Consider the following 15,376-nt stretch of genomic DNA (forward strand, 5'->3'; position numbering starts at 1 on the left):
ATTTACTATTAGAATACTGAGCTTTGAAAATATATCTTTATTAATTGCTTGATGAATTGTAGAGCACTACAGCATAGATATCAGGTGATACATACTGTACCTAAGTGCTCTGTGAATCAGAACACTTACTAGACTCGTCTGTGGGCTACTCGATACAAAAACATCAAAATCATTCAAACAAGATCAATCGGGATACACACATTTGTCAGACAATCCATAAAGCATAACATTTAGTGGCCTTGAGCAAAATGTACTGTATCTTTGATTAATTGTCTGTTAAACATCTATGAATTATATAGCACTACAACACTGCTCAATCGATTCTTTCAAGCAGTATAGCAACTATATTGAAATTGGCAAAAATTACGATTCTGATGATGTGGAGCACCATAACAGAACGGTAACAGCAGTAACTAAAGAGCTACACACACACACACACACACACACACACACACACACACACACACACACACACACACACACACACACACACACACACACACACACACACATTGGCTCACTACCGCCATCCACTGCTGGGTGTGCGTAAGGAACAGGACTTCTATGGAGTATTCCCAGTTTGCCAGAAATGGCACAAGGTGATGTGATGGGAGCCAACCGGTTGCAGGTTTAACTGATTGGGACACACTCTTTTGATCAGTGGTGTAGTCTAGTTAGCTATAGTGGGTATATAGTGATGTAGTCTACTTAGTACTGGGTAGACTGTAATGTAGTTTAGTTATTTGTAGAGGGTATAATGTGATGTAGCAGTTAGTTAGCTGTAGTGAGTATACTGTCATGTAGTCTAGTTAGCTGTAGTGGGTATACTGTGATCAACCCCAAATCCTTGCCTGTTTTCAGTGAGTATACTGAGATGGTGCATGATGCTTTTTAAGTGGGTATACTGCGTAGTCCTGAGTATCACATTGACTATTTACCACTGATTTTGACCACACCATTGTATTGATGACCTTGCTAATACCAGTAATCATGATTCTGACCAGTTTCCACCTGCTCTCTCTTACAGGTGACAGTGGCCCAATCCCAATGTCAGCCCTAAAGACTAAGGACTAAGGACTCACAGACTTAATTGATCTCAGGTGCTAAGTGAGTGAGTTTGTGAGGCCACATGGGCTCAGATAGGTATTTGGGATTGGGACAGCACTTCACGAGATCACATGTACCTTGGCTATGTTTACTAACTAAGACGTTGTTAACATTTGCACCATGCACGTGTGTGTCGTGCTGTTGTTTACCTTTGTAAGCCCTTACGAATTTCGCGAGAACGCGCACCAAAGTCTGTGAGTCCGGACATTGATTGGGCCTAATAGTTACAGTACTACGGTGGAACGGATGAGAGGAATCCATGGCAGACAGGTAGGCCCCCACAGTGGACTGAACCCTCCAACCAACTGTCATGGAACCAATGACACAGAACGATCTAGACTGCATCCTGCCAGCTTTTGCATTCTCTACCTCTCTCTCTCTCCCTTCCTTCTATCTCTCACTCTTCGTTTCTCTATCTTTCTCTCCCACTCTTTCTCCCCCCCTCTATCTCTCTCTCTTTAATCTTTCCCTCACTCTCTCCTGCCCCTCCCTTCCACTATATCTCGTTTTCTCTTGCTCTCTTTTCCTCCCTTCCTCCCTCTTTCTCTTTCCCTTCTTCTTTTTCTCCCACTCTTTCTTTTCCTCTCTCTCTTTAATCTTTTCCTCTCTCATGCCCCTGTCTTCCTCTTGCTCTCCAGCTCTCTCTCTCCCACCTATCACTCTCTCTCTCTCCTTGTCTGTCCTTCCAACTCCACTGCTTTCTCAGACCTGTGTCTTTATGAGTGTGATGTTAATTTGTACCTTGTCCAATCAGAAGTGGCTGAACAATTGGGATTTGTTACGTTTATTTTTCTAAACATTACTAGGTTGCTTGATGTGTGTACTTGTTGTATTGCCAATAATGCTGTGTTGTATTAAAGTTGTAAATATAAATAAAAACAATAATAATTCAAGAAATGGTAAAAATATTTTTTTACGGCGTCCTACGCCTAATACTGGTTATATGGAAAGTAACAAGTTCAGGTAAAGCCATGGACTGTGGTGCAAGCAGGAGCATCGTACCACATTTGTGTTTAAGTGCGGGGAATCCCGATTTGATTCTGACCAGAGGTCTTTTCAGTAACCTAAAACTTTGTGTATGTCTGTGTTCCACACACAAATGTACTTTTTTAAAAAAATAAACCAATTAAATCAGGTGTAGGTGGGTGTATGGGTGTACATTTCATTGCAAATTACAGTCATCTTCCAAGTGTGCCCTCTAGTGGCTATGAGCAGAAGTGTTTTGATATCAGAGATGGTAGATGATGAGGAAGACAAATAAGCCACAGTATACAGTTGTGGTCATAAGTTTATTTACCCATGCTATAGTTGACTAAAAAGAGAAATACAAAATCAAATCATCTTTTTCTCAATTATTTCATGGATCCAGGATAGTATTCATCCCGATAAAGTTCCGCGAGGGAAGAGATTGGGATTCAGTCCCAGCACTAACAGCCTTCTAAACTCAACCCTGTACAGAGATCACTGTGTGGTTCTGGTAAATTCTGCTAAAGGTGCAGTGTATTTGTCATGTCACCTCCATAACTGCAGTAAGGAGTTTTGTGTTGAAAATGACTTCAATATAAAAGTCAATGTTATGAAATAAACACCTGAATATGTAAATCGGACTTTGTTGTTGTATAGTGTGAAAGAATACATGCTAAGGTAGCAGACTAGCTCAAAATCTCAAAATTGGCCATTGTATGAAAAAATGTCACCTGCAGGCCGTGCCTTAGATAGGCCTATTGGTATTCTAATATCTCAACTTCTGGAATGTTGATTTTTACTGCTAAACTCGCACTGCAAGGCTCAAGGAATCCAATGGTGGTGGTTACACTTTACCATAATAACCCTTCGATGCATGAGAAGGTAAAAAATAACCCTGTGTGGTTTTCTTGCAATATCTTTGTAATGAAATGTTACCATTTCATATTCCAGCTCTTCTTCAAAAAATAAAGATTTGTTTTTATCACTCTTTAAAATATGTAATTTATTGTGGGAAAAGTTACAAAGACATGCACATTGCAAGGGTGCTGAGAGAATCTTCCCAATGCTCATGACTGCTCTGTTTCCATGCTCTGCTCATGGAGACTGCTTTGGCCAATGCTGCTGTAGAAAAACATCAAAGCACACCAAGGCCTCTATGTATCACCATTCCTGAAGAAAGACAGACCTTTTAGAAATAACAGGTCTGACCAGGGACTGGGGTTGCAAATGATCCAACTGGATAGAAACCTTCTACAGTACATCTACAGACATTGTTATGGCATTGACTGTGATAGCTATGTAATAATGTGCATTGCATTGTCCCTGACAAATAAACAAATAATAATAATAAAAAAGAAGCGGACCTTTGTGTTTTTTTGCAGTATGTAGATAGCACAGCACAGACTTTGTAGAGGACACTCCTGATGGAAAAGGAACCACCATCTGCATATTCACATTCAATTAAAGAAAATGTGCAATACATGGCTGTGCATCTGTTTGAAGATATGGTCCTCCTCACGGTGCCTCCTCTTCTCCAGCTGGCGTTGGCCGCTCTCTTTGGGTATTTCAAAGAAATGATCGCCTCTCTGTTTAAAATGTTACCTTAGCTACCAGGCTAGCTAGTTTGCCGTTAACCAGACACTACTGTAACTGGCAGCAGCATGGTCTTTTCTTAACAATCCAAACACAAAAAATTACACTATTGCATATCATTTTTCATTTTTAGATTTTTTTCCCCATTTGTTTATTTATTTACGCATTTATTCAGTCAGTCAATTGATTGAACTAAATCCTTTTACTACTACTAATAAAAAACAACATTGTTTTGTGACAATAAGTAGGCTATCAATCAATCTATCGACCAATCAATCCATCCATCTATCTAGCTTTCTGTGCCATGTGTGAATTTGAACTTGCCTGTTGGGTTTGGTTATTGTGTGCAGGAAGCTTCCTTTAACATATCAGTTGGATTGTTTAAACCTACCAACATGTTATGAATGGTAGCTCTTCACAACCTGTTGAGCTTGAAATCTCCCGGTAATATCCCACACAACCTACTACTTTCTTCATTTCAATGTTATACTACATTGAGAACGTTGTTCAAGTTGAAAGACCTTTCTATGTTGCAGAAGATTATGCAGCCTATATTCACTGGGCTAAGATATTTAAGTCAACAGTCAACTTGGTAAAAACAGGCAAGTTTATTTAAAGATTACCTGAAAAGATTTACAAAATACTATATAATGAATTACATCAACTAGAGGGCAAAATATAAGGTTCCTTCTCAATCTATGACGTTGACTTAATTCTAAATTCAATTCATTGTATGTAATGTGTACCATATGTACTACAGTTCTACATACTGTATATTTAACTATACATTCCATGTGCCTGGGTTTGATTACATCAGCTCCGAAACAGATGTAGGGAATACAACCTTCAACAATAAATGTACAAAAAAAAATGTGCATTCATCTAAACATGCAAATCCGTGCTATAAAAATATATGATATAATATGATATAATATACAGGAAGTCATTTTCACAGTGGCACACAGAGGATATGTCACAAACAAGTGTAGCAACTTTTTCTGATTGTCATCATCAATTTTGCAAAAAAAAAGAATCATGGTGCAGTGTTACTATTCCTTTCCAGAAAGTGCAGGTTCACTTGTCTGTCGGCCACCAGCACAGTGCGATTGAGGGCTTTCACATCACCAATACTAGGGTCTGGTCTGATTTCAAACAGCTTGATGATCTAGAAGGGGGCGAAAAAAGCAGGAAGCCATCTGTAAAGTAGCAGAGACTGATCTGTGCAGTGGTAGTGCTGCAGTCATGTCCATCCAACTTAAATGGGTCCACAAACATGATCCCACAGTCATGAACAGTTTCGAGTGAAATGTCATTCATTACAATGGGAAGAAATCCATCAGAAATATGCAAACTCCTGCATGAACTAGGGTTGGGCGATGTCCCCTATATTGGCATTTGACAAGGTGTACAGTAAAACTGTGTGGTTGGATGACAACAATCAGCAAGAATGTCGTCTAGTCATAACAATAATGATAATTCATAAGGACTATTTTCTGCTGAAATATTAAATATTTGAAGTTCAATGCAAGACATAAAAAGACAATAACAATGTCACAATCAGAAATGTAAATAAGACTATAGTTTCACATATATAAATCCTTCTTTTTGCCACTCTCTGTCTGACAGTCTTCAAAGTACCCTTCATATAATGTACATCAGCTCTAGGCTCAATTTCATTTCCAGGGAAACTTTGTTATGCTTTTGCCTATGTTAAAGCAGGGTCTATAGAATGAGTGTGTGTTTGGCTTGTGGGGGTATGGGTATCACTATCAGGATGGTTGCTTTCCACCATGATGACATCGTCCATCAGCCCATCATACTGTATGATCATATCAGATGAACTTTGAACTTTACCCTGGCCAGAGCGAGGTACATCTCCAGCTCTGCTATCCGGCGGCCCACACAGCCTCTCACCCCAAAGCCAAAGGGAATGGAGCCAAAGGGATTTGGCCGGGTCCTTCCGTCCCTTAGCCAGCGCTCTGGCTTGAACTTTGACGGCTCAGGGAATACTTTTTCATCATGGCAGATGGAGTAATGGCATAACGTGAAAGCTGTCTGGTACGGTCAAACAAAAGGACCATGTTACACTTGGTTAGTCTTTAAGTAGCTATACAGTATTAGCAGCAGGGCAGGCCATGATAATTCCTCAGAAAATAACAGAAAACTACCTCACCTTCTTTGGGAAAAAATAGCCACCAATAATAACGTCCTTTTCGGACATGCGCCGAGCATTCATTGGTACGACTGGGTACATCCTAGATAACAGGATTACAATAAAGCAATGCAGGAGAGATTCTGAACTGTTCGTACTTATACTGGTAACACTTTAGTTTGGGGTGTCGCTGTTACAATGTACCTACCTAATTAGGTACAGTGGTACAACCTGTGTAACAACATGTACTATCAGGTACTATCATTGTACTTGCATTATGTATTTGTGGGTACCTACATATAGTTGTTACATTGTAATACTGAGTGCTTTTACAAAACTTTGCCAATTTGCCTACATTTGTTCATCAGAAGCAAAGGGCTGACCTGAGACCTGCTGGATGGGGTAAATCTGGTCATGAAAGATTTGATATACAAACCATTCTTAGCTCCAGTCAAGGGGTCATTGTCTTCAGTGTACATGTAACAGCTGTGCTGCTACAACCTTGTTACGGGTTTATGTCACTGTATCAAAGAGTAATAAGTGTGTACCAACACAGTTGATAAATGTAACAGCTGCACTGCTACACCTTTGTTACTCTTTGATACTGTGGAATAAACCTGTAAAGTGCACCAGTCAATTACTTGCATGCACATATGACATGTGTGTTGTGTCTTTGTTGTCTTGGAACATGTCTGCCATTACCCTATGTAGCACATGTATCAACTGTGTTGGTACACACTTATTACTCTTTGATACAGTGACATAAACCCATAACAAGGTTGTAGCAGCACAGCTGTTATGTACACTGAAGACAATGACCCCTTGACTGGAGCTAAGAATGGTTTGTATATCAAGTCTTTCATGACCAGACTTACCCCATCCAGCAGGTCTCAGGTCAGCCCTTTGCCATTGGCAACGTTTTGTAAAAGCACTCAGTATTACAATGTAACAACTATATGTAGGTACCCACAAATACATAATGCAAGTAGAATGATAGTACCTAATAGTACATGTTGTTACACAGGTTGTACCACTGTACCTAATTAGGTAGGTACACTGTAACAGCGACACCCCAAACTAAAGTGTTACCCTTATACTTGTGCTCCTAAGTTACATACACTGGCAGAATATCTTTCTTTTATTCAGTGGTCAGGTGACATCATTTCATAACAATAATAATAATAATAACAACAATATATTGTATCCGTAACAAACTTTACAAATTCAAGAAACGTCAAAGTGCTACAGGACAAAAAATGACATTAAAATACATGGTATTAAGAACTACAACTGTGTCTCATTGCTTTCTTTATTGCTATAGTTTGTTTAACGATTTCCCTATTTTGTAGTGTAATAGTTCAATTTGAATTCTACTAAAATAAAAGTTAGTCTTTTGCCTGATCACCCATGTGTTCTTAAAAGAATGGCATACATTTGACAAATTCTACCAGTCTACTACAGTATGTAAATGAGCACAAATTTAATAACAATGTATAAAGACATGTGTAATATTTTTTCATAATGTGACATTTTTTTTACCTGAGAGTTTCCTTGATGACAGCCTTAAGATAAGGCATATTTGTCACATCCTGGGCAGTAGGAATGTTATCTCCTTTAACACAGTGATTCACCTCTTGATATAAAGCGTCTTGAATTACAGGTTCTCTCGAGAGCTGATACAGAGCCCACATCATGGTGTTGGAGGTCTGGAGCAGAAAAAAACACTAAATAACAGCAGTCGTCGATGTACCAAATCATTATTTTATGAACACAAATTTACCCGACAACACAACATTGTAGAATAATACATGTAGCTAGTATTCATACCGTGTCTACTCCAGCCAATAGCAGCTCAGCAATGCTTCCATACACCTCTTTATTCGTCATGTTGGTGTTGGAGAGCAGGTAGGTGAGATACTCTCCGGCCACTTCTTGGTCTGTGTCCACACGCCTCTGAATGGCCTCCATCTTCATGTCTATTAGCTGCCCAGCTAAAGGAACATTTCAGAGCATTTTTTTTTTTTTTTTTTTAAATCTTCATTTGGAGATATTTCATGAAAGATATTTCACTGCAAGTACTGTGTAGTGTCTGTAACTCACTCACCAAATTTGAAGATGCCCTCCCAACCACTGATGTAACGGTCCCAAATTGGCAGGATGCTACGTGTCCACTTGGGCATAAGCACTACAGGCATGCTGTAGGTAAACATTTGGGCGATGGAGTCGATGAAATCCTGAGTCTCCTTTGGGATTTCATCTTCCAAACACCCAATCCGAGTTTCAAAGAGAATAGAGGAGATTCCTTCACATAGATGGAGAGAGGAAATGAGTGATCATATTTCAAAGCCATGTCTAGGACCTGGAATATGATCACATCACAATGTGCTTCAACCCGGTAAATCACATCATAGTAGACATTTTTGAGAATGGAACTGAATCTGGTGAACCAGTACCCTCGAGAGAGAAACGGTAAAGCTCATTGGAGAGATTTGTCACCAGATCCCCCGTTGGACTGGTTTCCCGTAGGTGGTATATCCTCTTGATGAAATCTGTGACGACCTCGTTGACAACGCCTGCATACTGCACAGAGTCCTTGGGGTGTAGCATACGCTTGTTGAGCACAGCTCTCAGTCTGTACCACCTTTCCCCCTCTCTACAAAAACCCATGCAAAGGGGAAAAGAAAGGATAAATCACACTGAATCAGGTCAGACTATTGCAGAACACTTTTAGCATTTTTCAGCATTAACAAAGAACGAGGAGGATTATCCCTGTTAGTAGTCTACAGTTGCATTTCAGCCTTGGGGGCAATACAGTATGCAGTGCATGATTATTCAGAGCTGCTGGGTTAGTCATCAATAATTACGTGAACATATAATCTTAATCAGTAGAACCTCACTACAGTAATTTCCCGCATATAAGCCGCATTGTGTATAAGCCACAGGACAGTGTTTTATGCAAGTTAAAAGAAGCAAAACCATATTAACACCATATTAACTGCCCCCCTGCATTAACCTCATAGCTGAAGAAATGTTGCAAAATCAATGTATAAGCCGTGGCTTATAGTCGGGAAATTACGGTATAAGGGTTGTCCGTCACCACAATAAGTAATATATTAACATTTGGAACAAAAATTAGCAGGATACTAGTTTCTCACTCTTTTACGCTTTGTAACTGTACATTCAATTCTATACCATTATATTTCAACATCATATTCATAAACCAATGTTTCTGTTTGAGACCACTACACACACAATAACAGAACCTTACTCTGTGAAGGGGCCATAGCCGATGTCTCTTATGTCACGGTACTCAGTCCACAGGCTCATGTCCCCACGAGAAGGGAACTTCTCATCCTTTCTGAGTAGCTCCTCAACCAGCTCCACGCTGTTCAATGTAATTGAATGAAGGCTGCCTGTGGACACTTTATATATGGGCCCATACAGCTGTTTCTCATATATCTGGAATCACAGATTAACTGTAAGTTCAGGTAAGAAGTTAATACACACAAAACAAGCACGTATTACAAATGAGTCAAGGGCAATCCTGCATAGTGGGGAAACTGTAAGTGTTAAGTGCTCTTGAGATCACCTGACATTTAGGCAGTAAACACACATTATCTCACACTCTTGTCCTTTTTAGAGGGTTGCTGTGGCAACATGAGCTCAGTAACGCCTGCATAAATAACAGACGTCCTCCTTATTTATTTATGTCACTGCCAGAGTTGGTCAGAAATGAAAGTCATTCATGTTATACCACACAGCATTCAGCACATAGATCCATTATGTAATCATGCCTGGAGAGCACAAAGCCTAGACGTTTCTGCTGCTATGCTACAGCATACCTGAAGCTCGTGCAGATAATTGAGATAGCCTTTAAAGATCAATCTGTACAAGGCCTCCCAGGTCTTGATCAGTGGCAGGTCCTCCTGCGTCTTCAGCTTGCCCGGGCTGTCCAGCACCCCCACGGACGCCGCTGCGTCTCCCCCGACCCCTCGTCTGCCGCGCAGCCCCGTGAATATGGGCTGCGGTCGTCGCCAGGGGCTCCGCTGACCAGCCAAGCCGAGAGCCAGTCGTGCAGCCATGACCCAGGCAGCCTAAGGAATGTACTAACAGCTCCCCTTACACTCTGAGAGGGAAGGGGGCGTGGCCATGGTCAAGGAGTTAACCCTTTGTTTGGCTTGTGAAGCTGCCGACAACACAACACGTATTGTTACTGGTGGCACAGATGATTATGGAATCAATTAAAGGAGGCCAACAGGATTTATGTGCACCTCTCAACAGCATCAGCTTTTGTCTATGATGTTAAACCTTTCATGCAACACTAAAGATAAATGTACTGCAAACAGTACTTCACAGAAAACTCTTTCAAACAGAGAACCAATTCAAAGACTGTTTCTTTTGGCCATCAGTCATTTTTCTGTGACTTTGCTCTTTATTGTATCATGTGCCATATTTACATAGATATAGATAGATATGTCCTGAAACATACCAAAATAGACCTATCTCTGACGAATGTTATTTCATTATTATTTTTCAATTAAATAGATTAAATGCCAATATAGTTTCACTGAAAACATTTATTTATTTTGATTTTGTATCAGTTTTTGTATGTTCTTTACCCCACAACATTATATTCCTCATGTTGTTCTGAAAGGCATTGAAGAATGGGTGAGAATTGCTGAAAGAACAACAGTTTTTCCCTCCACGCCAACCACTTCCGAGCAAGTCCTATGAGCGGTCACCCCTGCATGTGGGCCAGGTTGTCGATGGAGCCGATGGGATCCAGTTTGTAGAGCATAAAGTGTCCCTGCACCTGCGCAGCACTGATCTCCGGGTACATGGCGAGAGCACGTTCCGCAAACCTGTCCGCTTCCGACGCAGACTCCTCAGGGTAGAACCGGCGGAACATCTGCGTGAGCTGCCAGTGGGAGCAGTGGCCGACGTACTGCTTCAGGTCCACCCGCCCGGGCCGGATCAGCGCAGGATCGAGCCTTCAGGGGAGATAAGCCAATTAGCTGTTGCTAAGCACACATCTCAAAGCCTTCACACTGTTACGCAATCCCATGGACTAAACTCACACAGCATTGTTTACAGTTTACACTGCAAAGGTACAGTAGGTCTAATATACACTACAGCATTGTTTCTGAACTGCTCTGGTCTCAATTTCCCATGGTCATTACGTGGTGACCCATATTTAACTGTACGTGGTAAGATGCGCAAAGAGGCTGTACTTGTTTGGAACATGGTAGTGTTAGGCACATTTACCAAGTCCTCAACTCCTGTGTCGCCTTTCAAAGAACTTGACGGGTTTGTTTTTGACCAGCAATTTGTTTTCATGCGACGATTAAGTTTTGATGGTTTCATGCTCCAATGCTCCAGCAATTCATTGCACACCACACACTGGGGTTTCTGTCTCTTTTTGTCCTCAACATAAGCGATTCTATACTTCAAATATTCAGGGTTGCTTTGCCATATTTACTGCTAAAATGACATCTAACGACCTGTCACATAAACATTGACTATGTCCATTGGCAATGACTGGCATACAAACAAAATATATCAAAATAAAGGTCCAACAATAGATTTGATAGGGTAGATTTGATAGGGTAGAATTTTAAATAAGAAATAGTATTTTGTTGTTGTTTTTTTTAAAGGGACACTTCACCGATTAGCATTAAGCTTTGTATTTTTAGAAAACCAGTCATGTTTTTGAATGGTCGTGCATTATTCCCTCAGTTTGCCTTGAGATGGGAGAAATACGGATTTCAATGAAACCCATAAATAAGACTTCCTGCTTTCAATGATGTACAGTAAAATGATGATTTTTACATCATTGAAAGCAGGAAGTCCAACATTGAAATCCGTATTTCTCCTATCTCAAGGCAAACTGAGGGAATGATGCACGACCATTCAAAAACATGACTGGTTTTCTAAAGATACAAAGCTTAATGCTAATCGGTGAAGTGTCCCTTTAAGAAAAATGGTTCCATAACCCACCAGTTAAGAAACACTGCACTACAGCAATGCAGCTTGCACTGTGACATAACAGCCTTGACAGAATTTCAACTATGCATAAACATTTACATTTACTGCACCTGATAGTAGGGCTATGGTTTCACAGATCAGTGGCAAGTTAGAGTACTTGTTTGAGGTCAGCTTACTAAGTTAACTGCACATAAAAGACATTTGTAGCTGGAATGGATTCTTCATGCCAATAACGGTATATATCTTTCATGTGTAGAATCACTAACTGTTGAGTCTAACAAACACCTAATGTTTGACTTACATACCTGTCAATAAAGTTGGTAGTCATGAATACTATCCTTGCTTCAGAGGAAGCAACTCCATCCAAGGCATTTAAAAGTCCACTGAATGTCAGCCTTCCCATGCCTTGATAAGCCATTGGATCTGAAAAGGAAAGAAATCTTGAGTCACCATTCCAAAAAAATGAATACTGTAGAACACAAATACGACATCGTCGAGGCAGTATTCCAAAAAGGAACACTACAGGACACAAATAGAACCCAGGTACGGTGTACATTTTAGGACTGCCTCAGCGTCAGAAAAACCTCTGTCATCCTCAGACAAAACTGTGTCAGCATCAGAAAAACCTCTGTCATCCTCAGACAACACTGCGTCAGAAAACTTCTGTCATCCTCAGACAAAACTGCGTCAGAAAACTTCTGTCATCCTCAGACAAAACTTTGTCAGCGTCAGGAAAACCTCTGTCATCCTCAGCTCTGTCAGAAAAAACGGAGTCAGACAAAAGTCTCAGATGAACTGAAACGTGTTCACGTGACGTGTTGATTCTTCAGCTGAGTTTGTTTGTAGTGTCCATGGTAACAAGAGCTAACAACAACTAATTTCGTACAAATAAGTTTGCTTTCTGTACCAAAAACAGAAACAGCGTTTTTCCTGACTTCACCTTCAGTTTCAGTTTCAGTTCATCTGACTCCGTTTTTTCTGACAGAGTTTTGTCTGAGGATGACAGAGGCTTTCCTGACGCTGAGGCAGTTTTGTCTGAAGATGACGGTTGTTTTCCTGAGTCTGACACCTGAGTCTGAGGATGTCCTAAAATGTACACCGTACCCAGGTGCTGCAGAAGCACATATAAGCAAAGCAAAGAGTCAAGTGTTGAACATCTGAAAACATACTCTCAGTGGGCAGCAGCTCCCGGCTGACAAAAGCAGCGTCCACGTCCTCCAGCAAAATGATGCTCTGCTGAGGAGCCACGGTGAGCAGGTGGTTGAGCCGGTCGTCAGAAAGACTGCGGTCACTCAGGCTCATCAGGCAAATGCTGTAGCCCAGTTCTCCTGCCAGGGCCGTGCTGAGTAACGCGCACACACACACACACACACACACACACACACACAAAAAAAAAACACACAAAGGCACAGAGACACACACACACACACACACACACAATTATCTTTCACTGAATGATCAAGATTCTGTCTGTGTCTCAAACCACTTACTTGCACACTTCAAGGATACAAGGAGGTTTATTTGTCACATGCATATGATTACTACTAAAGTATAGAATGCAGTGAAATTGTCCGTTCCTTCGCCTGTTGTGCATATGGGGGGGGGGGGGGGGGTGTAGTAAGGAGGGGCAGGATAAGTGCAAAATGCATTACAGTGCATGGGGGGGGGAGCACCAAGGGACACACCCAGTATATAGTGCAGATATTGGGACAATGCTAACCATCGAAAAGTAGGAACAATGCAAGTAAGCCCTCAGTGCACACTAGCAGTGTAGTGTGACATACTGTAAGTATGCGATTTGAGACACAGCCACAGTCAAACACGAACTATGTGTCACATACAAAAGTAACATAATATGGATGTACACTACTCACATGAAGCTGCTCTTTCCACACCCTGGTGGGCCATACAGCAGATATCCTCTCCTGTAGGGAATCCCTACATAACAGCAGACATCAGTCAGACCTACTGTTGCGCACACTGTTGATGCAAATGCAGAATGACTCCTTTTTCATCGTGTGTTACCTCTGTCTGTGTACCACTTTGGGTTGCTGATGAATTCCTTCACATCGTCCACAATTCTCTCCTCAACCCCGATCTCTAACACCACTGAGGAGAGAGGCCGTCGTCGCCGTGGAAACCCAAAGGGCCGCCACTCAGCTCCCAGGGCAGTGTACATCACCGTCCGCCCCTCCTCCTGTTTCAGGGCCAGTTCTCGGGCTAAGGAGTATATAAAGACAGACAAACACACAACACATGACCCAACACGACCCCAGACAGACATGTTATGTTATGTTATGTTACGGCTATGTTGCTTAGCAGATGCCTTTGTCCAAAGCGAAGCAAAGACATATTGAATTAAGAGTGTGAATGTTCAAAGTTTGATTGTGCAATGCTTTGATTCTTTCACTTACCTTCCTGAAGAATGTTTACAAACAACTGTCTGTCTCTCCCAAGGGATGTGAAGGTTACAGACTCCCAGGGGGTTCCTGTGTGGAGATCAACCATTTGTTTCTCCCTTGTTCGCTCCACTCGGATCCATTTATTCCCATACCTAGTCATACCAGAGTCCAAGCAAACGCATTTAATGACAAAATGCTCCACATGATTTGATATGTAAAGTGTCCACAGGTAGCACTGAAACAAGGTTGTCTCACCAGATAATATGATTGCCTGGACTGGGGTGGAAGTCGAACTGTGTATGCACCCGTCCACTCTCATGTTGCAGGTATGAAGTTTCCACACTGAGGTGCTGTGTGTGCCTGGCGTGCTTGGTAATCCAACTCAATAGCCAGTGGTAACTCTTGTCTTTGCTAGGCACTTCTAAAGTAATCATGTAGTTCCTCCTAAAAAAGATCATGCCGACCTGTGCCCCTTTTCTGGCGACTGCGAGTGCTGTGCCCACACCCACGAGACCGAAGCCAGCCCCAAAGTAAGGGTTGTCCTTCAGGGCAGCAAGGAAGTCCGATAGAGGCATGGTTCAAATGTTAGTTTGAGGACAAGCTGTGTGGAATTAATGTGAACTGTGCAACCTAGGTCAAGACAACGAAGAGGTCATACACAGTAAAAACCGCATCGTTACAAACACCTCTTCAGCCAGCGTTAAGTAATCAACGTAAGGTGTACGTGAAGTGGCTGACTCCTACTACTGTCCTATTTGACCTGTCTGTCATGCTCCATTGCAAAAATCCAAAAATCTAAATACCGTTAAGTTATTTCCAATGGCTCAAATAAATGCTTAACAATTGTTTGGTCTGTTTTCTGGATCCCTCGCCATGAATTGGAATGACTGGTGAGTGGAGACTTCAACACTGCCAAACAGCAGCACGATTCCATTGGACGAATCGACGCATCACATGTGACCTCTAGTGTATTTCCTGTGTTCGGCCATAATATGTCTGCTACAACACAGACAGTCTAAATAGGTCCTATCTATCTGGGAAAATGCGTCTTTTTATTATAACATTCAATGATCGATTCTTAGAAATAAGTTATTGCATGCCATATGTTATTTCATTAATTTGCTTGTGAGCATTGGCAATGCTGGTACGTTAAAAAAACGGCACTAATGTA

General features: G+C 41.3%; 2 protein-coding genes across 2 annotated transcripts; both read right to left on the reverse strand.

The window, feature by feature from the left end:
* Positions 1-4,255: 4,255 nt before the first annotated feature.
* Positions 4,256-9,904, reverse strand: LOC134078553 (sterol 26-hydroxylase, mitochondrial). Its single transcript, XM_062534570.1, has 9 exons — positions 9,661-9,904; positions 9,087-9,277; positions 8,272-8,471; positions 7,923-8,120; positions 7,646-7,809; positions 7,358-7,524; positions 5,840-5,921; positions 5,521-5,721; positions 4,256-4,831 (listed from the first exon to the last, which is right to left on the reverse strand). Exons 1-9 carry the CDS (start codon positions 9,898-9,900, stop codon positions 4,700-4,702), a joined length of 1,575 nt encoding a protein of 524 aa, XP_062390554.1. The 5' UTR covers positions 9,901-9,904; the 3' UTR covers positions 4,256-4,699.
* Positions 9,905-10,377: 473 nt separating this feature from the next.
* Positions 10,378-15,125, reverse strand: LOC134078556 (mitochondrial chaperone BCS1). Its single transcript, XM_062534574.1, has 7 exons — positions 14,461-15,125; positions 14,218-14,357; positions 13,829-14,023; positions 13,678-13,741; positions 12,973-13,145; positions 12,109-12,226; positions 10,378-10,809 (listed from the first exon to the last, which is right to left on the reverse strand). Exons 1-7 carry the CDS (start codon positions 14,778-14,780, stop codon positions 10,557-10,559), a joined length of 1,263 nt encoding a protein of 420 aa, XP_062390558.1. The 5' UTR covers positions 14,781-15,125; the 3' UTR covers positions 10,378-10,556.
* Positions 15,126-15,376: the final 251 nt, after the last annotated feature.

Source organism: Sardina pilchardus, chromosome 4, assembly GCF_963854185.1.
Source record: "Sardina pilchardus chromosome 4, fSarPil1.1, whole genome shotgun sequence".
In the NCBI taxonomy this organism is placed as follows: domain Eukaryota; kingdom Metazoa; phylum Chordata; class Actinopteri; order Clupeiformes; family Clupeidae; genus Sardina; species Sardina pilchardus.

Bases quoted from the DNA above. Each gene is read 5' to 3' on its own strand.
- LOC134078553 (XM_062534570.1), bottom strand. From the start codon at position 9,900: ATGGCTGCACGACTGGCTCTCGGCTTGGCTGGTCAGCGGAGCCCCTGG. The intron at 8,472-9,086 runs GTAAGGTTCTGT...GGGTTTTTGTAG, and splicing joins GGCTATGGCCCCTTCACAGA to AGAGGGGGAAAGGTGGTACA. The intron at 5,922-7,357 runs GTAAAAAAAATG...CCTGTTATCTAG, and splicing joins GTCATCAAGGAAACTCTCAG to GATGTACCCAGTCGTACCAA.
- LOC134078556 (XM_062534574.1), bottom strand. From the start codon at position 14,780: ATGCCTCTATCGGACTTCCTTGCTGCCCTGAAGGACAACCCTTACTTT. The intron at 13,742-13,828 runs GTAACACACGAT...GCTGTTATGTAG, and splicing joins AAAGTGGTACACAGACAGAG to GGATTCCCTACAGGAGAGGA. The intron at 12,227-12,972 runs GTATGTTTTCAG...TTTCCTTTTCAG, and splicing joins GGAGCTGCTGCCCACTGAGA to ATCCAATGGCTTATCAAGGC.